The sequence below is a fragment of the Leiobunum rupestre genome, chromosome 1 (assembly GCF_980474605.1).
Source record: "Leiobunum rupestre chromosome 1, qqLeiRupe1.1.hap1, whole genome shotgun sequence".
NCBI lineage: Eukaryota > Metazoa > Arthropoda > Arachnida > Opiliones > Sclerosomatidae > Leiobunum > Leiobunum rupestre.
Genome location: NC_143384.1, coordinates 19127001 through 19152221, shown reverse-complemented (window position 1 = coordinate 19152221; position 25221 = coordinate 19127001). Strand labels below are relative to the sequence as shown.

Sequence of the window (25221 nt, the reverse complement as noted above, 5' to 3'; positions counted from 1 at the left end):
TATAACATTGGGGTCGCGCCCATATACTTTACATGAGGGTTGCATTCATAGGCTTATAACATTGACGTAGCGTCCATAGGCTTAACACGGGGTCACATCCGTAGGCTTGTAACATAAGGGTCGCGTCCATAGACTAAAAATGTTGTGTCACCTCCATAGGCTTATATCATTGGGACGCGTCCAGAGACATAACATGGGGGTCACCTCTATGGACTTATAACATTGAGGTCGCATCCATAGACTTAACATGGGGGTCAACTCCATAGGCTTATTACATTGGGGTCACATTCATAGACTTAACAAAGGGGTCAGCTCCATAGACTTATAACAATGAGGTCGCGTCCATAGACTTAACACGGGTTCACCTACATAGGCGTATAGCATTGGGGTCACGTCCATAGACTTAACATGGGGGTCACCTTCATAGGCTTATAACATTGGGGTCGCGCCCATATACTTAACATGAGGGTTGCATTCATAGGCTTATAACATTGGGGTCGCGTCCAAAGGCTTAAGATGGGTGTCACCTCCATAGGCTTATAACATTGGGGTCGCCTCCATAGGCTTATAACATTGGAGTCACGTCCATAGACTTAACAAAGGGGTCACATCCATAGGCTTATAACATTGAGGTCGCGTCCATAGACTTAAAACGGGGGTCACCTCCATAGTCTTATAACATTCGGGTTGCCTCAATAGGCTTAAGATGGGTGTCACCTCCATAGGCTTATAACATTCGGGTCACCTCAATAGGCTTAAGATGGTTGTCACCTCCATAGGCTTATAACATTGGGGTCACGTCCATAGGCTTAACATGGGGTCGCCTCCATAGTCTTATAACATTGGGGTCGCGTCCATAGACTTAACACGGGGGTCACCTCCATAGACTTATAATTTAAGGGTTGCGTCCATAGACTTAAAATGGGAGTCACTTCCAAAGGCTTAAAAAATTGGGGTCACGTCCATAGACTTAACACGGGGGTCGCCTCCATTGCCTTATAACATTGGGGTTGCCTCCATAGGCTTATAACAATGAGGTGCGTCCATTGACTTAACACGGTGGTCACCTCTGTTGACTTATAACATTGGGGTCACGTCCATAGACTAACCATAGGGGTCACCTTCTTAGGCATATAACATTGGGGTCGCGCCCAAATACTTTACATGAGGGTTGCATTCATAGGCTTATAACATTGGCGTAGCGTCCATAGGCTTAACACGGGGTCACATCCGTAGGCTTGTAACATAAGGGTCGCGTCCATAGACTAAAAATGTTGTGTCACCTCCATAGGCTTATATCATTGGGACGCGTCCAGAGACATAACATGGGGGTCACCTCTATGGACTTATAACATTGAGGTCGCATCCATAGACTTAACATGGGGGTCAACTCCATAGGCTTATTACATTGGGGTCACATTCATAGACTTAACAAAGGGGTCAGCTCCATAGACTTATAACATTGAGGTCGCGTCCATAGACTTAACACGGGTTCACTTCCATAGGCGTATAGCATTGGGGTCACGTCCATAGACTTAACATGGGGGTCACCTTCATAGGCTTATAACATTGGGGTCGCGCCCATATACTTAACATGAGGGTTGCATTCATAGGCTTATAACATTGGGGTCGCGTCCAAAGGCTTAAGATGGGTGTCACCTCCATAGGCTTATAACATTGGGGTCGCCTCCATAGGCTTATAACATTGGAGTCGCGTCCATAGACTTAACAAAGGGGTCACATCCATAGGCTTATAACATTGAGGTCGCGTCCATAGACTTAAAACGGGGGTCACCTCCATAGTCTTATAACATTCGGGTCGCCTCAATAGGCTTAAGATGGGTGTCACCTCCATAGGCTTATAACATTCGGGTCACCTCAATAGGCTTAAGATGGTTGTCACCTCCATAGGCTTATAACATTGGGGTCACGTCCATAGGCTTAACATGGGGTCGCCTCCATAGTCTTATAACATTGGGGTCGCGTCCATAGACTTAACACGGGGGTCACCTCCATAGACTTATAATTTAAGGGTTGCGTCCATAGACTTAAAATGGGAGTCACTTCCAAAGGCTTAAAAAATTGGGGTCACGTCCATAGACTTAACACGGGGGTCGCCTCCATTGCCTTATAACATTGGGGTTGCCTCCATAGGCTTAACACATTGGGGTCGCATCCATTGAATAACATGGGGGTCACCTCCATAGGCGTATAACATTGGTTTCACGTCCATAGACTTAACATGGGGGTCACCTTCATAGGCTTATAACATTGGGGTTGCGCCCATATACTTAAGATGAGGGTTGCATTCATAGGCTTATAACATTGGGGTCGCGTCCATAGGCTTAAGATGGGTGTCACCTCCATAGGCTTATAACATTGAGGTCACGTCCATAGACTTAACACGGGGGTCGCCTCCATAGTCTTATAACATTGGGGTCGCGTCGATAGACTTAACATGGGGGTCGGCTCCATTGCCTTATAACATTGGGGTTGCCTCCATAGGCTTAACACATTGGGGTTGCATCCATAGACTTAACATGGGGTCACCTCCATAGTCTTATAACATTGGGGTCGCCTCCATAGGCTTATAACATTGGGGTCGCGTCCATAGACTTAACAAGGGGGTCGCCTCCATAGTCTTATAACATTGGGGTTGCCTCCATAGACTTAACATGGGGGTCACCTTCATAGGCTTAAAACATTGGGGTCGCGCCCATATACTTAACATGAGGGTTGCAATCATAGGCTTAAAACATAGGGGTCGCGTCCATAGACTTAACACGGGGTCGCCTCCATAGTCTTATAACATTGGGGTCGCCTCCATTGACTTAACACGGTGGTCACCTCTGTTGACTTATGACATTGGGGTCACGTCCGAAGACTTAACATGGGGTCACCTCCATAGTCTTATAACATTGGGGTCGCGTCCATAGACTTAACACGGGGGTCGCCTACATAGTCTTATAAGTTAGAAGAAACCACCTATGGACTATGAGAAGGATGATAAAATACGCGAAAAAGTAGATAAGTCCATAATTAAAAGGGATAATATAGCTAAATCCTAAACAAATTTGAAGAAAATTAAAAACTTACTATTAACTCGTACCGATAGGTCTTCGAGCAACGCGAAACTCGGATCAAATAGATCTTCGAGTAATAAACTAAATTAAAAATAAATAAAATAGCCAGAAATTCCAACGGTAGACCGGTTTCGTTCTATTTGGAACTCATCAGTACCGTGCTGGAAATCTGGCTGGCGACTATCAAATCGAAAAGAGAAACTAAGCCTAAACATTAAAAATTTCAAAACGCGTTGCGTATAGCAACGGAAAGCCGAAAAGGGAGGAGTGTGGTGGAGAATAGTATATACGATAAGTTAAGTTAGAAGAAACCACCTATGGACTATGAGAAGGATGATAAAATACGCGAAAAAGTAGATAAGTCCATAATTAAAAGGGATAATATAGCTAAATCCTAAACAAATTTGAAGAAAATTAAAAACTTACTATTAACTCGTACCGATAGGTCTTCGAGCAACGCGAAACTCGGATCAAATAGATCTTCGAGTAATAAACTAAATTAAAAATAAATAAAATAGCCAGAAATTCCAACGGTAGACCGGTTTCGTTCTATTTGGAACTCATCAGTACCGTGTGGGAAATCTGGCTGGCGACTATCAAATCGAAAAGAGAAACTAAGCCTAAACATTAAAAATTTCAAAACGCGTTGCGTATAGCAACGGAAAGCCGAAAAGGGGGGAGTGTGGTGGAGAATAGTATATACGATAAGTTAAGTTAGAAGAAACCACCTATGGACTATGAGAAGGATGATAAAATACGCGAAAAAGTAGATAAGTCCATAATTAAAAGGGATAATATAGCTAAATCCTAAACAAATTTGAAGAAAATTAAAAACTTACTATTAACTCGTACCGATAGGTCTTCGAGCAACGCGAAACTCGGATCAAATAGATCTTCGAGTAATAAACTAAATTAAAAATAAATAAAATAGCCAGAAATTCCAACGGTAGACCGGTTTCGTTCTATTTGGAACTCATCAGTACCGTGCGGGAAATCTGGCTGGCGACTATCAAATCGAAAAGAGAAACTAAGCCTAAACATTAAAAATTTCAAAACGCGTTGCGTATAGCAACGGAAAGCCGAAAAGGGGGGAGTGTGGTGGAGAATAGTATATACGATAAGTTAAGTTAGAAGAAACCACCTATGGACTATGAGAAGGATGATAAAATACGCGAAAAAGTAGATAAGTCCATAATTAAAAGGGATAATATAGCTAAATCCTAAACAAATTTGAAGAAAATTAAAAACTTACTATTAACTCGTACCGATAGGTCTTCGAGCAACGCGAAACTCGGATCAAATAGATCTTCGAGTAATAAACTAAATTAAAAATAAATAAAATAGCCAGAAATTCCAACGGTAGACCGGTTTCGTTCTATTTGGAACTCATCAGTACCGTGCGGGAAATCTGGCTGGCGACTATCAAATCGAAAAGAGAAACTAAGCCTAAACATTAAAAATTTCAAAACGCGTTGCGTATAGCAACGGAAAGCCGAAAAGGGGGGAGTGTGGTGGAGAATAGTATATACGATAAGTTAAGTTAGAAGAAACCACCTATGGACTATGAGAAGGATGATAAAATACGCGAAAAAGTAGATAAGTCCATAATTAAAAGGGATAATATAGCTAAATCCTAAACAAATTTGAAGAAAATTAAAAACTTACTATTAACTCGTACCGATAGGTCTTCGAGCAACGCGAAACTCGGATCAAATAGATCTTCGAGTAATAAACTAAATTAAAAATAAATAAAATAGCCAGAAATTCCAACGGTAGACCGGTTTCGTTCTATTTGGAACTCATCAGTACCGTGCGGGAAATCTGGCTGGCGACTATCAAATCGAAAAGAGAAACTAAGCCTAAACATTAAAAATTTCAAAACGCGTTGCGTATAGCAACGGAAAGCCGAAAAGGGGGGAGTGTGGTGGAGAATAGTATATACGATAAGTTAAGTTAGAAGAAACCACCTATGGACTATGAGAAGGATGATAAAATACGCGAAAAAGTAGATAAGTCCATAATTAAAAGGGATAATATAGCTAAATCCTAAACAAATTTGAAGAAAATTAAAAACTTACTATTAACTCGTACCGATAGGTCTTCGAGCAACGCGAAACTCGGATCAAATAGATCTTCGAGTAATAAACTAAATTAAAAATAAATAAAATAGCCAGAAATTCCAACGGTAGACCGGTTTCGTTCTATTTGGAACTCATCAGTACCGTGCGGGAAATCTGGCTGGCGACTATCAAATCGAAAAGAGAAACTAAGCCTAAACATTAAAAATTTCAAAACGCGTTGCGTATAGCAACGGAAAGCCGAAAAGGGGGGAGTGTGGTGGAGAATAGTATATACGATAAGTTAAGTTAGAAGAAACCACCTATCATCCTTCTCATAGTCCATAGGTGGTTTCTTCTAACTTAACTTATCGTATATACTATTCTCCACCACACTCCCCCCTTTTCGGCTTTCCGTTGCTATACGCAACGCGTTTTGAAATTTTTAATGTTTAGGCTTAGTTTCTCTTTTCGATTTGATAGTCGCCAGCCAGATTTCCCGCACGGTACTGATGAGTTCCAAATAGAACGAAACCGGTCTACCGTTGGAATTTCTGGCTATTTTATTTATTTTTAATTTAGTTTATTACTCGAAGATCTATTTGATCCGAGTTTCGCGTTGCTCGAAGACCTATCGGTACGAGTTAATAGTAAGTTTTTAATTTTCTTCAAATTTGTTTAGGATTTAGCTATATTATCCCTTTTAATTATGGACTTATCTACTTTTTCGCGTATTTTATCATCCTTCTCATAGTCCATAGGTGGTTTCTTCTAACTTAACTTATCGTATATACTATTCTCCACCACACTCCCCCCTTTTCGGCTTTCCGTTGCTATACGCAACGCGTTTTGAAATTTTTAATGTTTAGGCTTAGTTTCTCTTTTCGATTTGATAGTCGCCAGCCAGATTTCCCGCACGGTACTGATGAGTTCCAAATAGAACGAAACCGGTCTACCGTTGGAATTTCTGGCTATTTTATTTATTTTTAATTTAGTTTATTACTCGAAGATCTATTTGATCCGAGTTTCGCGTTGCTCGAAGACCTATCGGTACGAGTTAATAGTAAGTTTTTAATTTTCTTCAAATTTGTTTAGGATTTAGCTATATTATCCCTTTTAATTATGGACTTATCTACTTTTTCGCGTATTTTATCATCCTTCTCATAGTCCATAGGTGGTTTCTTCTAACTTAACTTATCGTATATACTATTCTCCACCACACTCCCCCCTTTTCGGCTTTCCGTTGCTATACGCAACGCGTTTTGAAATTTTTAATGTTTAGGCTTAGTTTCTCTTTTCGATTTGATAGTCGCCAGCCAGATTTCCCGCACGGTACTGATGAGTTCCAAATAGAACGAAACCGGTCTACCGTTGGAATTTCTGGCTATTTTATTTATTTTTAATTTAGTTTATTACTCGAAGATCTATTTGATCCGAGTTTCACGTTGCTCGAAGACCTATCGGTACGAGTTAATAGTAAGTTTTTAATTTTCTTCAAATTTGTTTTGGATTTAGCTATATTATCCCTTTTAATTATGGACTTATCTACTTTTTCGCGTATTTTATCATCCTTCTCATAGTCCATAGGTGGTTTCTTCTAACTTAACTTATCGTATATACTATTCTCCACCACACTCCCCCCTTTTCGGCTTTCCGTTGCTATACGCAACGCGTTTTGAAATTTTTAATGTTTAGGCTTAGTTTCTCTTTTCGATTTGATAGTCGCCAGCCAGATTTCCCGCACGGTACTGATGAGTTCCAAATAGAACGAAACCGGTCTACCGTTGGAATTTCTGGCTATTTTATTTATTTTTAATTTAGTTTATTACTCGAAGATCTATTTGATCCGAGTTTCGCGTTGCTCGAAGACCTATCGGTACGAGTTAATAGTAAGTTTTTAATTTTCTTCAAATTTGTTTAGGATTTAGCTATATTATCCCTTTTAATTATGGACTTATCTACTTTTTCGCGTATTTTATCATACATAGTCTTATATATTGGGGTCGCGTCGATAGACTTAACATGGGGGTCGGCTCCATAGTCTTATAACATTGGGGTCGCCTCCATAGGCTTATAACATTGAGGTCGCGTCCATTGACTTAACACGGTGGTCACCTCTGTTGACTTATAACATTGGAGTCACGTCCGAAGACTTAACATGGGGTCACCTCCATTGCCTTATAACATTGGGGTTGCCTCCATAGGCTTAACACATTGGGGTCGCATCCATTGACTTAACATGGGGGTCACCCCATAGGCGTATAACATTGGGGTTGCGCCCATATACTTAAGATGAGGGTTGCATTCATAGGCTTATAACATTGGGGTCGCGTCCATAGACTTAACAAGGGGGTCACCTCCATAGGCTTATAACATTGAGGTCACGTCCATAGACTTAATACGGGGGTCGCCTCCATAGTCTTATTATATTAGAGTCGCCTCTAGAGGCTTAAGATGGGTGTCACCTCCATAGGCTTATAACATTGGAGTCACGTCCATAGACTTAACATGGGGGTCACCTTCATAGGCTTATAACATTGGGGTTGCGCCCATATACTTGAGATGAGGGTTGCATTCATAGGCTTATAACATTGGGGTCGTGTCCATAGGCTTAAGATGGGTGTCACCTCCATAGGCTTATAACATTGGGGACGCGTCCAGAGACATAACAGGGGGGTCACCTCTATGGACTTATAACATTGAGGTCGCATCCATAGACTTAACATGGGGGTCAACTCCATAGGCTTATTACATTGGGGTCACATTCATAGACTTAACACAGGGGTCAACTCTATAGACTCATAACTTTGAGGTCGCGTCCATAGACTTAACACGGGGGTTGCCTCCATAGTCTTATGACATTATGGTCGCCTCCATAGGCTTAAGATGGGTGTCACCTCCATAGGCTTATAACATTGGAGTCGCGTCCATAGACTTTACACGGGGTCACCTCCATAGGTTTATAACATTGGAGTCGCGTCCATAGACTTAACACGGGGTCACCTCCATAGGCTTATAACATTGGAGTCGCGTCCATAGACTTAACACGGGGTCACCTCCTTAGGCGTATAACATTGGGATCACGTCCATAGACTTAACATGGGGGTCACCTTCATAGGCTTATAACATTGGGGTCGCACCCATATACTTAACATGAGGGTTGCATTCATAGGCTTATAACATTGGGGTCGCGTCCATAGGCTTAAGATGGGTGTCACCTCCATAGGCTTATAACATTGGGGTCGCCTCCATAGGCTTATAACATTGGGGTTGCCTCCATAGGCTTAACACATTGGGGTCGCATCCATAAACTTAACACGGGGGTAGCCTCCATTGCCTTATAACATTGGGGTCGGATCTATTGACTTAACAGGGGGGTCACCTCCATAGGCGTATAACATTGGGGTCACGTCCATAGACTTAACATGGGGTTCACCTTCATAGGATTATAACATTGGGGTCGCGCCCATATACTTAACATGAGGGTTGCATTCATAGGCTTATAACATTGGGGTCGCGTCCATAGGCTTAAGATAGGTGTCACCTCCATAGGCTTATAACATTGGGGTCGCGTCCATAGACTTAACAAGGGGGTCACCTCCATAGGCTTATAACATTGAGGTCACGTCCATAGACTTAACACGGGGGTCACCTCCATTGTCTTACAACATTGGTGTTGCCTCCATAGGCTTATAAAGTTGGGGTCGCGTCCATAGACATATCACGGGGGTCGCATCCATAGGCTTATAACATTGACGTCACGTCCATAGACTTAACACGGGGGTCACCTACATAGTCTTATAACATTGGGGTCGCCTCCATAGGCTTAAGATGGGTGTCACCTCCATAGGCTTATAACATTGGGTTCGCGTCCATAGACTTAACACGGGGTCGCCTTCATTGTCTTATAACATTGAGGTCACGTCCATAGACTTAACACGGGGGTCTCCTCCATAGGCTTATAACATTGGGGTTGCGTCCATAGACTTAACACGGGGTCGCATCCATAGGGCTATAACATGGGGTCGCGTCCATAGGCTTATAACATTGAGGTCACGTCCATAGACTTAACACGGGTGTCACCTACATAGTCTTAACACGGGTGTCACCTACATAGTCTTATAACATTGGGGTCGCCTCCATAGGCTTAAGATGGGTGTCACCTCCATAGGCTTATAACATTGGGGTCGCGTCCATAGAATTAACACGGGGTCGCCTTTATTGTCTTATAACATTGAGGTCACGTCCATTGACTTAACACCGGGGTCTCCTCCATAGGCTTTTACATTGGGGTCGCGTCCATAGACTTAACACGGGGTCGTATCCATAGGCCTATAACATGGGGTTGCGTCCATAGACTTATAACATTGAGGTCGCGTCCATTGACTTAACACGGGGGTCACCTCTATTGACTTATAACATTGGGGTCACGTCCAAAGACTTAACATGAGGGTTGCATTCATAGGCTTATAACATTGGGGTAGCGTCCATAGGCTTAACACGGGGGTCACATCCGTAGGCTTATAACATTGGGGTTGCCGACCACTAAATTAATATGGGGGTCACCTCCATAGACTTATAACATAAGGGTCGCGTCCATAGACTATAAATGTTGTGTCACCTCCATAGGCTTATATCATTGGGACGTGTCCATAGACTTAATATGGGGTCACCTCTATGGACTTATAACATTGAGGTTGCATCCATAGACTTAACATGGGGGTCAACTCCATAGGCTTATAACATTGGGGTCGCATTCATAGACTTAACACAGGGATCAACTCCATAGACTTATAACATTGGGGTCGCGTCGATAAACTTAACACGGGGGTCGCCTCCATAGTCTTATAACATTAGGTCGCGTCGATAGACTTAACATGGGGTAACCTCCATAGACTTATAACATTGGGGTCGCGTCAATAGACTTAACATGGGGGTCACCTCCATAGACTTATAACATTGGGGTCGCGTCGATAGACTTAACATGGGGGTCACCTCTATGGACTTATAACATGGGGGACTCTCCATAAACTGAACATTAGGGTTTGTCCCCTGTGTTCCAGTATATAGAACGGGTTTTGACCCCTGTTTTCCAGTACATAGATTTGTCCCCTACTTATTACCACATCAGTAGTATTTTATAGAATGATCTATTACGAAACTACAAAGAGTTAAAATAAAATAAATAATTACATTTGAACTTGTTTATGCAAGAATTTTGATATTTATACTTTGGTAATTTGACCATTACTGCTGACGGTTCAGTGATTCCAAATAGAATTAAAAAGTCTAACTTCCGCGGTGATTTCGAATCGGCAGAATTGCGTTTTGAACCCTATTTTGTATTTTTAGCCGAACCGGGCTTTATCATCGTACTCAATTTCTCCGAGTTTTCCATGGAACGCGGGTCCTTTGATAGTTTGGAAATTAGAGATGGCCAAATGGACACTGGGAAACTATTGTACACACTGAGGGGCACCGCTATCCCGTGGGTGGTCGTTTCGACCGGAAACGTCATCTCTCTGAATTTCACATCCGACGGCTCCGTGGAGGGATCGGGCTTCAAAGCTACTTATTATTTCGTTAAACAAGGTAACAAATCACGGAACAGAAGTTCAGGGTTAAGTGGGTTTGAGGCGTTTGATTGCCAGCTTTGACCAATGAATTTAAAAAAAACCCACACGTGAACACTGATTTTAAGCAAAAGTGAGATCGTTGCTAATGAAATTTGAAGGTTGTTCGAATATCCAAACCCGGCCGGTCACTTATTAGGCAAATTACAACTGAAAGATTTGACTTTTTACGCGAAAGATACTATACTTTGATCTTATCTAAACGGCGAAGAACCTTGTTATTAAATTTCAAACAAAAATATTAAGTTAGAAATCATATCATATTTTCACATAAATATTTAATTTAAGCTTCTGAAAAAGTAAGTTAATTAATTAACCTAAAGCCTATTCAACCGAGAAAGAATTATCCATCAATGTATTATCCAATCGTTCTCACGATAATTTATCCTATAATAACAAAATCTTATTAGCTCCATAAACGGGACATCTTACGACAACATTTAAGCGCTCAACTATCGCGTCTCAACAAAGAGTGAGTTTTCCATCATCTCGTGCGCTATGCAATCTGAAAATATCTAATTCCTAGGAAAAATAGCTTTTCGATAATTAGCTTTAGATCGTTTTTAGTGGACACACTGTATATATTTTGCTAATTTTACAACTTTTTGGAGAAATGTGGCGTTTGTTATCGGTAAAGAGCAAGTAGGCGAACTCGCGAGAAACATTTTCCGCAGTGGTCACTTCGGTTCAAGAGATAAAGTGGTACATGAACGTGTCCCGCATTATTTCGCGTAAAGTGTGTCTCTGATCCGTATATTTATCTGATTATTTGCTTTGTTACACTCATTTAGAGGAAAGACGGAACGTAGAAGCTCCCTGCGACCCATTTTCGATTGGAAACAAAGAGACTCGAGAATTTAGTTCGCCAAATTTCAACAATTTCTACCACGTATCCATTCTGTGTGATCTGACCCTCGAAGGTGAGTACAAGCGGTATATCAAAATATAATATTCATTGCCTAACTTGTAGTCAAAAATTAGTCTTAATAAGAAAAGGTGGTTTGTCTTCGCTTGTTCCGGGATTGCGGAGTGGGGTGAGAAGAGTAAGGCTAAGACGTTATTTCACTCCGATTCTGTGCTGGCGAATAGTTTGAGTCGGAATAAAAAAATGGCTGCCTATGGCCTTTTCGGCAGATAAATTCTGGCTATCAGACGACCAAATCCGATTAACTCCTATACACCTCCTTTTCAGATGGAGTAGAAAGAGTAGCCCTAATACTCCGGAACAAGCGAATAGTTTATGGGCCAGAGTAACTCTAATCCGCGTAAAAATATTACACTTTAAATCCAACAACAGGCGAAAAGAAAGCTAAACCCTAACAGATTTAAAATAATGATAAAACTTACGAAATATTCGAAGCAAAAAAAGTCTGGTGCCACTGCCGCGAACAAGCGCGTTTTGTTCTTCGCTTCATCGTTTATTTAAGGTCTGTTTGAACTCCACAGCCGAAATGAATCACTCAGTTCGAATAAGCTTCTCCGAGTTTCACTTGGAAGAAAGCGAACACTGCTCATCTGATTATCTGAAAATTCTGAGTGATGATGAGGAGGACGATTTTAGAATATTTTGCGATACGATGATTCCAGCCGTCATATATTCGCCCGGAAATTCGATTCGATTAAGTTTTGAATCCGATGACTCGAGACAGTTCTCAGGATTCAAGGCATCTTATTCATTTCTCGGTAAGTAAACCTCGAGTATAAATATTCCAACTAGGGTTAAGCGAAAGTAATAAGCAGTTCCATGACTAAAAACCACATTCCAGGTAAATTTGAAAAATCCCGTCCTGTTCTCATTGACTATTTGATCTACAAAACCGTCGCGAACATTTTCAACATCAATTCGGTACGACCAATTGATTATACAATTTGGTATTTGATCGAATTATTTAGTGTTAATATTTGACGCACCCCTAGTAAATATGAAGGAGGATAAATAAGGAATTAATAGCGTTGTTATTAACCTGTCGAAATTCAATCCCGCAATTTTAGAACCGTCTTGGACATTTTTACCAAAATTAATTATAATACGAAAGCCCTTTTTATACGAATCACTGCAAATTATAAGTAAGATCACCATCATGAACCTGCTAGGTATTGACTTATGTGAAAGCCTTTGAGTTAACATAGAGCCAAGAAGCTCTTCAATTGCTGGATTTTTGTCTTCTAAGCTGTCAATTTGTTATTTATAAGACACAAATCGTCTATTTACATTTATTTCCTATTCGATTTCAACTCCTTCACTTACAACTAGGAGCAACAAACACAACACCCCACACAAGGAGAACGCAACCCGTCAAAAGTCGGGGATTTTCTTGTGTACGTTTTTCATTGGCTAGACGCTTTAGCGCCTGCTGCCGTCGGAAGGGGAAAATTATGAAATTGTCTTCCCCCCGCCCGTAAAACGTTCAGCGTAAAGGCTCGTGACGCTCGTCCAATGAAATTTGTACACAACCCTTCGTTAGCGTGTTTAAAGGCTAGCTGCGTTCTCCTTGTGTTTGTGGCTCCTAGCTTACAATGAGGACCATTTTTTCTCGAATATTTTTGGCCTCTTTATTCTTGGCGTGACCATCCGGCGGTGTAGGACCCCCGTCGTCCATTATTACGTTAGCTATTTTTGACTAAACCACGCCATTATTAAAAGGGTGAAGAAATCACAGATTTCGAATTTATAGATAACTTTAAATTAAAAGATTATTTATTAAGATATTGAATGGAAATTTAGCTAAGGAATTAAATTTGACCAAACATTTATAACCTATAGACCTTATAGCAAAACGTAGAAGCAGTTCTATTATTTTGTTCATTTTCGGTTAAGCCAACAAATTGACAGAAGTTAAGAGACCGTTACCATGTATAAAGTAATTTTCAAATTTTTAGAAACTAGCGCCTCCAAACACAACGAGTGTCGTAATTTCAGTGTCGGCAATCCAGCGATCAAAGAATTCTACTCACCAGGCTTCCCAAATATGTATGGTGGAAGCTTTAGTTGCGTTTTGATATTAGAAGGTACGTTCAGGGCCTCTCAAATTTGCACGAACACACCTCATTTTTCTCAAAAGTACTAGAAACACGAAATTGTTTGTTAATTTTCTCAATACGGAACTGTCTAACGTGATTATTTCATAGAAATTGAAAAACCTTTTAACCGTTTTTTGGAATTTCTGACCATACTTAGGTGGTAGACCCCACCTTCAAACGAAAATATTGTGGACATACTGAAAATTGTTTAAGTGAAAAATATTTGGTTGATAATCCACTGCTTTTTGAAAAGTTTTATTTGGTCGAAATACCTGGTTTTAATATAATTTTCCTAAAATATATTTCAAATGTTTGTTTGTGAATATGTTTCAGCATTTACCAAAACATTTTGGTTTTAAATTTAATGAATTAGATATTTTATTTAATCCTAATTTTTAAGTAATTGTATGGTTGATTTCACTGATGCAGTGCAGATGCCATATCCATTCAACTAACCAAGACAGTGGCGTGCTAAAGTTTTAATGAGAGCGGGAGCAAAAACAATGTTATAAGCGCATACCTTGTTAAATAGGCTGCGTCCGAAAATATGACGAGATATAGAAACCTTAACACAAGAGTGTCGCGTGTTTAGTCGTTCTGTCTGGAGGGAAAATATATGGCACGCCAAACCGGACAAAATTCGACTTCCACTCACTCGCGCTCAGACTACGAACACAACGTAAAGTCGTTGCAAACATAATATAAAATTACTTTCTCGCTCGCTCAGAATACGAACACAACGTAAAACCGCTGCATACATAAGATAAATTTACTCTCTCTCTCTACATCGTGTAGCTCTACAAACATAACGTAAAGTTGCTTCATACATAAGATAAAAATTTCTATATCGCCGTCCATTCGCCGAAATGGATTACAACTGAAAAATATTTTCGATAAGGTAGGGCTCGCGACAACTGAAATAAATATAAAAAAGATGCTGGACTAAACTAAATAAGTATTAACAATCATAGATGGCGATAGCTGTTTCATAAAAGAATGTAGTTTCCGCAGGACTAAGAAATAATTATATAATTTTTATTATCAGAAGTAAATGAACATGAGTTATCGAAATTGGCTTAAAAACTGGAAGGCATTTCCCTTAAGGAAATATTAAAAAAAAAAACAATCTCCCTAACCAACAGGTATATTATTTTACAGAAACTGAGTTATTTTATAACGTTCCATAGACATCCCGTAGATATGATTTTGGATTGGCTATATATGCGACATTTGGACATACATAGGAAATCCAGTAGACCATAAGTATTTGCTGGGGTTGGTTTTTTTTTTAATATTTCCTTAAGGGAAATGCCTTCCAGTTTTTAAGCCAATTTCGATAACTTATGTTCATTTACTTCTGATAATAAAAAATCATTAATTATAGTTCTTAGTCTTGCGGAAACTACATTCTTTTATGAAACAGCTATCGCCATCTATGATTGTTAATACTTAATTAGTTTGGTTCAGCATCTTTTTTATATTTATTTTAGTCCTCGCGAGCCCTACCTCATAGAAAACATTTTTCAGTTGTTATCTATTTCGGCGGTATAGAAATTTTTATCTTATGTATGAAGCAACTTTACGTTTGTAGAGCTACACGATGTAGGTAGAGAGTGTATAATTTGTTTCATTGTCATGATTAATTTTGCTGTATGTATTAATGTTTTTGTACCTTTTATTTTATAACCATTATTTGTAAATGTCCCATAACAAAAACAACTCTTTCCAAAAGTAAAATTCCCCATCCTAAAAATTCCTGAATTGAAGCGGCACAAATTGATATATTCTATTCTCTGACCCTTTCTACATGTAAAGTAAACCCCATCGAAAAATACTCCAGCCTCTCTGGCGCTAATATGTACTCGCCCGCTAATCCCCAAAACTTTCCATACCCTTTTCTCTAAAATGTTGGCCACCAGGGAAAAATGTTTCTTGGTAGTCTTCACGACGCCTTTAAGGCAGAGTTCTCATCGGGACTCAAGTGAATGGGTCAACTTTTAACCACCGTAACCACGTAGTAAATAAATCAAAGTTTTTATACAAAATCTTGTACTTTCTAAATTAAGATAGTCCAATTAATAACCTATCTTCTAGATTTTTCAGTCGGTTTAGAAGATTAAGTAGCTCTCCCAAATTAATAGTTAAAGGCGCGGAAAAGAAGAATAAATTCGGAAGTCCTTTAGCTAGATATTCTTCAGAGAGAGAGAGAGAGAGTAAATTTGTCTTATGTTTGAAACAACTTTACGTTGTGTTCGTATTCTGAGCGAGAGAGAGGGTAATTTTATCTTATGTTTGCAACAACTTTACGTTATGTTTGTAGAGCTACACGATGTAGAGAGAGAGAGTAATTTTATCTTATGTATGCAGCGACTTTACGTTGTGTTCGTATTCTGAGCGAGCGAGAGAGTAATTTTATCTTATGTATGCAGCGACTTTACGTTGTGTTCGTATTCTGAGCGAGCGAGAGAGTAATTTTATCTTATGTTTGCAACGACTTTACGTTGTGTTCGTATTCTGAGCGCGAGTGAGTGGAAGTCGAATTTTGTCCGGTTTGGCGTGCCATAAAAATAAGTATCCCGGGTGAACTTCACCTCCGCGCAAAGTCTGCCCTCGGAAAAAGTAGCGGGGGCAGCGCCCCTTTGGTGAAATAGAAGCGGTGGCAAGTGGCACCCGCTGCCCCCGTGGTTGGCACGCCCCGGCGTTTATAGACAACGTGAAGCTGATTAAATCACCCGTCGGTCTCACTGGTTCGAGCTAATGTTCCTTCTCTAGAGAAAGACCATTTAATCACTAAAACATGTGCATTAACGCCAATCTACGCTTGGGATTCCCTCATCACCACTAAGTACAGTTTAAACTAAACGTTTAGGCAGACCGTCTTATTCCCCAATTTTCATTCCAAATCGAGTGCATAGGCCATTTTCTTAATCTTTCTTCAAGTAGAAATAGCGATTAGGCTAGACGACATTCCTTTGCTTGATTACAGTCGTCCCCTGTGTCAACATGACGGTGCGCTAGCGCATTAACATTATGATGTTGTTGCACTTTTATCTACCGAGTTTCCTTAGCAATAAATTCAAAAGAACAGAGCAGTTCAGTCACCCTTGATTCGACCTTTGACTTTTTCCTGCGGAGCTTTATGAAGTAATACGTTTACACGACGCCAGCAACGAGCCTCGACGACTTACGACGGAGAACAATTGAAGCTAGCCGTCCTGTTGCTCCGAATATAGTAGAGAGGTCTTTTGGTAACGTGATAAATCGCCCACAGACTCGCGTTGGCGAAGATGCAGGTACCAACGAACTACACACATTTCAGGGGATAAAATAAGGTTTTTTTTAAAACTTCCCAAACACAAACTGAACCCCTCAAACATAATTTCAATGAGCTATAAAAGCGCCGAATTCAGAATTTCTAGCAGACGAATATTTTAACCAAATTATGAGACAAAAAAGGGCTGTAAATAAGTAACTTAGTTTAGCAAAATTGGCTGCGTTTGTCGACATCTCCCATGAGATAATCAGCTATTTTAAATATTTCCTACTTTTTTGCGATAAATAGCGCTGCCCAAATCCAAGTTCTAGAACTACCCAAAACTGCCCAAACACGTTTGAACCATTTTATCGTCAAGACAAGTCAAGTATCTAAAAAGATTTTGGCACGAACTGGTTTTTATGACCTCATGACTTTGCAAAAATATCCTTTTTTCGAGCAAACCAATTTCATCGGAATATTTTCAGTTGGCCATACTTTTCATTTAAAATGTTTGGTCTACTATCTATTAGTATAAGTATAATTAATTTGAAATTCTTTAAATTTCGCAATTGAAGCTTGATAAATTAAATAATAGAATTGAATAGAAAAATATTCTCCTAAAATAAACGTTTTGAGAAAAATGGTCTATTTCAGAAAATACAGACACACTGTATAGATAATCCATTTAATATTAGTAAAAATAACATTTTAATTTTTTAATAAACAGCTCCAAAGAAACATTACGTTGAAGTCAATTTTAAAGAATTTAACACGGATATAGGGAGTGATTGCGATAACGATTTTATAGAAGTAAGAGACGGCAATCGAGGAAACTCAAATTTGCTTCCTTCAACATGTCAGTCTTATGAGAGCGCCAGGAGCATTTATTCAACCGGAAGGTACCTGCGACTGAAACTGAACACTATCGGCAAAATAAACACTCTGTCAAAATTTAGAGCAAAGTACTCGTTCCTGAAACAAGGTTGGTCCTTTAGATATTTTTCGAGGGTTTAGTCACTCGTTGAAAGTGTCTACGCCTGATTACTGATTTCATAAAATATCATTGTTCAGTGGCGTATACAAGGGGGGGGGGGGGCACAGGGCACATCCCCTCTTGAAACGTATCGCCGTACATACAACTATTTTTATTGTTATATTTTTCCCAATGGTGTCCCCTCCCTGAACAAAATCTAGGCTACGGCACTAAATTTAGTGATTTCTTAAATATTTTCGGTGATTTGCCTACGATGTGCACTACCCGGATCGTTTCCCCAGACAATTTGCAGGGATCCTAGCTCACACATTTCAAGTGTATTCAAACTCGAGGGATTGGTAGACCTTCATGTAACTTGAAAAATCCTAAAGGGAATTTATTCAATGGGTAACGGTTTTGCCATGGCAACAAAAAATGTTTTTGAAACCAGCAAATGGACATTTTACCTATTTAAGCCATATCGGTTCATTTTCACCCATTTGGTTCAAATTTATGTAACATAATAAACATAGTTATGACACTACCTATTTACCTAATGAATTTTTTAAATAATGGTCTGTTTCGCCATTGTAAATTATTATGTGACTAAAGACAAATAACTCTCGGCGAATTCCTCTTAGTCGCCGAGTGATACAGCCAAGGCCCATTAAAAATTGAATTGCTTTCAAAAATGTAAATTATGCTTACTATGTATGCATTATTATATAAGAGGATAAAAATAACTATTATAAACATTAAACATTAGCTTGTTATTTTCGAATTTAAAACATGTGTTTTCGCTGGTATGAATAACCATCTGAAACTGAACTACTACAATAACTAACAAAATTACTTTGTCAAGTTATGTACAGGGTGATTCAATAGTCAGTACAGACATTTCTGGTAGTTGTAGGGGATGAGCTGAGAAGTATGCAGGTTTTTGTCGCGTTTCTCTGCGACGAGTTTAAAGAGCGCTAGAGGGCTTCAAAGTTTGACCTACTATCCCCTGGAAGTAGGCTGCTGTAAGCACGCACCCACGAAGTAGGAAAAATGTTTTTTTTTTTCAGGGTTTATAACCTACCCATTCGAAACTATCACGAGATTGAACGACATCGCTAGTCATTATAGTTGACTCAAAATATCGTTTAATAGATCCAGATTGGCTCTTAATTAGACTCCTTTCCATTTTGCGTTTTCTCCGCTTTTGGAAACCAGACGGAGTTTTTCTCTAACTCATTTTAAACTAGGTTGTCTCAAACGAGGTCTCAAAATTAATTTAATCCTACACTATTTTACAATATTTATATGTATATAGTTCAACTATGATCGCGAGTTCTAAATTGCTGCTTTATCGTACGAAAACAGACTGGAAAATGAAGATATATGAAAATGGTTAAGGGTTTTTTTTAGAATTAGGCTCTACAAACCTAAAAACAGACTGTTAACAAAAAAGAGAAAGTGAATCACCCTTTTTTTGTTTGAAATAATACACTACATGTCTACATCTCTGCCACGGACGGTCATTTCAAAATAGTCGTCAAAATATAGCGAAGAGAACTATATACAAGCCTTAAATCTAGTCACAAGATAGCTTGTTGTTTGTTTATTTTTATCTTTGTCGCACCTGTGCGATTTCGTGTTTCGTCTAGCCACGCGCGTAACTCCCCCTCAGCGGGAGGAGAAGTGACAGGCGCGTAAAGGCCCAAACACACATACGGTTCGCAAGCGATTTCACCTGTGAATTTTCGCGCACGCGCCCATGCGCCATGACTTCCATCTATATTATAAGGAGTGCTTGGTACGTTGGTCCTTAAGGCGGATGCACACATAGCCTTCGCGCGCGAAATTTCGCTAGCAAATCGCGTCGCGTCGCGTGACTTAAATAGAATGGAAGTCATGGCGCATGGGCGCGTGCGCGGAAATTCGCAGGCGAAATCGCTTGCGAACCGTATGTGTGTTTGGGCCTTTAGACCAAGAAACACAGGGACGTCGCACGGTAGGTATTTCGCGCCCGAAGCTTCGTTGCGGCCTTCTATTTCCTATTTATCTCGCGCTGTGTCGCTAGTAGCGAAGGTGAGTCAATTTTTATTGGCTAAATTTGAGTCACGTGCACAGCCCTACAATCTGTCAGCACGTGGCCTGCAACAGCGTGGCTCCAAAAAACGAAATTTCTGATATGTTTTTTAATATTTGTGTCCCTAAAATATTAAAAAATATAAAATAATTTAAAAAAATGTAACTCTTAGCTGATTATTTTTTTTTCAAGTTCTTTAAAAAACATTATTTTCATCTCTCATGGATGGCGCCTATTGACTATCTGTATCACCTAACCCCCTCTACTTACCGCAGCCGCAACAAAACCCCGCCGAAAAATAAAGCGTTGGGTATGCTATGAGCGAGACGTCCCTGTGTTTCTTGGTCTAAGGTTGGTCGTCGTCGTCCGAGCTTTCAGGAATGTTTGCTTAGTCGGTCACGAAGCCAAAGGCGGGGCGGCGAGAAAGCGCCAGCGCGGGACGGCGAGAGAAGCTGCTGGGCTTCGCTTCGTTACTGAGGTGGATCGATTATCTATTTTCTCAAAATCTGTCGCCCCTGAGAGTTGGGCCGTGCTTGTCCCAACACGCAAGACACCCTATATTATCTCTCTTTCCACTGCGAATTTCGGAGGGGGGAAGGCGGTGAGTTTCGGAAACTGGGAGGGGCGAGGGGTTTCGGGGTCGTTCTGATTTGAAAGCAGCGTTGCCAGATAGCCAAAATCCAATTATAGACCCAAGGACTAAAAAGAATTTCCGAGGGGGGAGGGGGATGAGTTTCGGAAACTGGGAGGGGCGTGGGTTTCGGGGTCGTTCCGATTTGAAAGCAGCGTTGCCAGATAGCCAAAATCCAATTATAGACCCAAGGACTAAAAAGAATTTCCGAGGGGGGAGGGGGGTGAGTTTCGGAAACTGGGAGGGGCGAGGGGTTTCGGGGTCGTTCCGATTTGAAAGCAGCGTTGCCAGATAGCCAAAATCCAATTATAGACCCAAAGACAGAAAAGAATTTCCGAGGGGGAAGGGGGGTGAGTTTCGGAAACGGGGAGGGGCGAGGGGTTTCGGGGTCGTTCCGATTTGAAAGCAGCGTTGCCAGATAGCCAAAATCCAATTATAGACCCAAAGACAGAAAAGAATTTCCGAGGGGGAAGGGGGTGAGTTTCGGAAACGGGGAGGGGCGAGGGGTTTCGGGGTCGTTCCGATTTGAAAGCAGCGTTGCCAGATAGCCAAAATCCAATTATAGACCCAAAGACAGAAAAGAATTTCCGAGGGGGAAGGGGGTGAGTTTCGGAAACGGGGAGGGGCGAGGGGTTTCGGGGTCGTTCCGATTTGAAAGCAGCGTTGCCAGATAGCCAAAATCCAATTATAGACCCAAAGACAGAAAAGAATTTCCGAGGGGGAAGGGGGGTGAGTTTCGGAAACGGGGAGGGGCGAGGGGTTTCGGGGTCGTTCCGATTTGAAAGCAGCGTTGCCAGATAGCCAAAATCCAATTATAGACCCAAAGACAGAAAAGAATTTCCGAGGGGGAAGGGGGTGAGTTTCGGAAACGGGGAGGGGCGAGGGGTTTCGGGGTCGTTCCGATTTGAAAGCAGCGTTGCCAGATAGCCAAAATCCAATTATAGACCCAAAGACAGAAAAGAATTTCCGAGGGGGAAGGGGGTGAGTTTCGGAAACGGGGAGGGGCGAGGGGTTTCGGGGTCGTTCCGATTTGAAAGCAGCGTTGCCAGATAGCCAAAATCCAATTATAGACCCAAAGACAGAAAAGAATTTCCGAGGGGGAAGGGGGGTGAGTTTCGGAAACGGGGAGGGGCGAGGGGTTTCGGGGTCGTTCCGATTTGAAAGCAGCGTTGCCAGATAGCCAAAATCCAATTATAGACCCAAAGACAGAAAAGAATTTCCGAGGGGGAAGGGGGTGAGTTTCGGAAACGGGGAGGGGCGAGGGGTTTCGGGGTCGTTCCGATTTGAAAGCAGCGTTGCCAGATAGCCCCCCTTCCCCCTCGGAAATTCTTTTCTGTCTTTGGGTCTATAATTGGATTTTGGCTATCTGGCAACGCTGCTTTCAAATCGGAACGACCCCGAAACCCCTCGCCCCTCCCAGTTTCCGAAACTCACCCCCCTTCCCCCTCGGAAATTCTTTTCTGTCTTTGGGTCTATAATTGGATTTTGGCTATCTGGCAACGCTGCTTTCAAATCGGAACGACCCCGAAACCCCTCGCCCCTCCCCGTTTCCGAAACTCACCCCCTTCCCCCTCGGAAATTCTTTTCTGTCTTTGGGTCTATAATTGGATTTTGGCTATCTGGCAACGCTGCTTTCAAATCGGAACGACCCCGAAACCCCTCGCCCCTCCCCGTTTCCGAAACTCACCCCCCTTCCCCCTCGGAAATTCTTTTCTGTCTTTGGGTCTATAATTGGATTTTGGCTATCTGGCAACGCTGCTTTCAAATCGGAACGACCCCGAAACCCCTCGCCCCTCCCCGTTTCCGAAACTCACCCCCTTCCCCCTCGGAAATTCTTTTCTGTCTTTGGGTCTATAATTGGATTTTGGCTATCTGGCAACGCTGCTTTCAAATCGGAACGACCCCGAAACCCCTCGCCCCTCCCCGTTTCCGAAACTCACCCCCCTTCCCCCTCGGAAATTCTTTTCTGTCTTTGGGTCTATAATTGGATTTTGGCTATCTGGCAACGCTGCTTTCAAATCGGAACGACCCCGAAACCCCTCGCCCCTCCCCGTTTCCGAAACTCACCCCCTTCCCCCTCGGAAATTCTTTTCTGTCTTTGGGTCTATAATTGGATTTTGGCTATCTGGCAACGCTGCTTTCAAATCGGAACGACCCCGAAACCCCTCGCCCCTCCCCGTTTCCGAAACTCACCCCCTTCCCCCTCGGAAATTCTTTTCTGTCTTTGGGTCTATAATTGGATTTTGGCTATCTGGCAACGCTGCTTTCAAATCGGAACGACCCCGAAACCCCTCGCCCCTCCCCGTTTCCGAAACTCACCCCCCTTCCCCCTCGGAAATTCTTTTCTGTCTTTGGGTCTATAATTGGATTTTGGCTATCTGGTAACGCTGCTTTCAAATCGGAACGACCCCGAAACCCCTCGCCCCTCCCCGTTTCCGAAACTCACCCCCTTCCCCCTCGGAAATTCTTTTCTGTCTTTGGGTCTATAATTGGATTTTGGCTATCTGGCAACGCTGCTTTCAAATCGGAACGACCCCGAAACCCCTCGCCCCTCCCCGTTTCCGAAACTCACCCCCTTCCCCCTCGGAAATTCTTTTCTGTCTTTGGGTCTATAATTGGATTTTGGCTATCTGGCAACGCTGCTTTCAAATCGGAACGACCCCGAAACCCCTCGCCCCTCCCCGTTTCCGAAACTCACCCCCTTCCCCCTCGGAAATTCTTTTCTGTCTTTGGGTCTATAATTGGATTTTGGCTATCTGGCAACGCTGCTTTCAAATCGGAACGACCCCGAAACCCCTCGCCCCTCCCCGTTTCCGAAACTCACCCCCCTTCCCCCTCGGAAATTCTTTTCTGTCTTTGGGTCTATAATTGGATTTTGGCTATCTGGCAACGCTGCTTTCAAATCGGAACGACCCCGAAACCCCTCACCCCTCCCAGTTTCCGAAACTCATCCCCCTCCCCCCTCGGAAATTCTTTTCTGTCTTTGGGTCTATAATTGGATTTTGGCTATCTGGCAACGCTGCTTTCAAATCGGAACGACCCCGAAACCCCTCGCCCCTCCCCGTTTCCGAAACTCACCCCCCTTCCCCCTCGGAAATTCTTTTCTGTCTTTGGGTCTATAATTGGATTTTGGCTATCTGGCAACGCTGCTTTCAAATCGGAACGACCCCGAAACCCCTCGCCCCTCCCCGTTTCCGAAACTCACCCCCTTCCCCCTCGGAAATTCTTTTCTGTCTTTGGGTCTATAATTGGATTTTGGCTATCTGGCAACGCTGCTTTCAAATCGGAACGACCCCGAAACCCCTCGCCCCTCCCAGTTTCCGAAACTCACCCCCCTTCCCCCTCGGAAATTCTTTTCTGTCTTTGGGTCTATAATTGGATTTTGGCTATCTGGCAACGCTGCTTTCAAATCGGAACGACCCCGAAACCCCTCACCCCTCCCAGTTTCCGAAACTCATCCCCCTCCCCCCTCGGAAATTCTTTTCTGTCTTTGGGTCTATAATTGGATTTTGGCTATCTGGCAACGCTGCTTTCAAATCGGAACGACCCCGAAACCCCTCGCCCCTCCCCGTTTCCGAAACTCACCCCCCTTCCCCCTCGGAAATTCTTTTCTGTCTTTGGGTCTATAATTGGATTTTGGCTATCTGGCAACGCTGCTTTCAAATCGGAACGACCCCGAAACCCCTCGCCCCTCCCAGTTTCCGAAACTCACCCCCCTTCCCCCTCGGAAATTCTTTTCTGTCTTTGGGTCTATAATTGGATTTTGGCTATCTGGCAACGCTGCTTTCAAAGAATTTCCGAGGGGGAAGGGGGGTGAGTTTCGGAAACTGGGAGGGGCGAGGGGTTTCGGGGTCGTTCCGATTTGAAAGCAGCGTTGCCAGATAGCCAAAATCCAATTATAGACCCAAAGACAGAAAAGAATTTCCGAGGGGGGAGGGGGATGAGTTTCGGAAACTGGGAGGGGTGAGGGGTTTCGGGGTCGTTCCGATTTGAAAGCAGCGTTGCCAGATAGCCAAAATCCAATTATAGACCCAAAGACAGAAAAGAATTTCCGAGGGGGAAGGGGGGTGAGTTTCGGAAACTGGGAGGGGCGAGGGGTTTCGGGGTCGTTCCGATTTGAAAGCAGCGTTGCCAGATAGCCAAAATCCAATTATAGACCCAAAGACAGAAAAGAATTTCCGAGGGGGAAGGGGGTGAGTTTCGGAAACGGGGAGGGGCGAGGGGTTTCGGGGTCGTTCCGATTTGAAAGCAGCGTTGCCAGATAGCCAAAATCCAATTATAGACCCAAAGACAGAAAAGAATTTCCGAGGGGGAAGGGGGGTGAGTTTCGGAAACGGGGAGGGGCGAGGGGTTTCGGGGTCGTTCCGATTTGAAAGCAGCGTTGCCAGATAGCCAAAATCCAATTATAGACCCAAAGACAGAAAAGAATTTCCGAGGGGGGAGGGGGATGAGTTTCGGAAACTGGGAGGGGTGAGGGGTTTCGGGGTCGTTCC

General features: G+C 42.2%; 1 protein-coding gene across 1 annotated transcript in view; it reads left to right on the top strand.

Annotated features, from left to right (window-relative positions):
- The window catches only part of LOC149961257 (uncharacterized), a 93575-nt gene that overhangs the window by 25875 nt on the left and 42479 nt on the right, over nucleotides 1-25221 (top strand). Inside the window, exons 7-11 of the mRNA XM_090159656.1 lie at nucleotides 10493-10732; nucleotides 11565-11693; nucleotides 12220-12456; nucleotides 13654-13782; nucleotides 17778-18032. Coding sequence (XP_090015782.1) covers nucleotides 10493-10732; nucleotides 11565-11693; nucleotides 12220-12456; nucleotides 13654-13782; nucleotides 17778-18032 — 990 coding nt within the window. The remainder of the gene's footprint in view (nucleotides 1-10492; nucleotides 10733-11564; nucleotides 11694-12219; nucleotides 12457-13653; nucleotides 13783-17777; nucleotides 18033-25221) is intronic.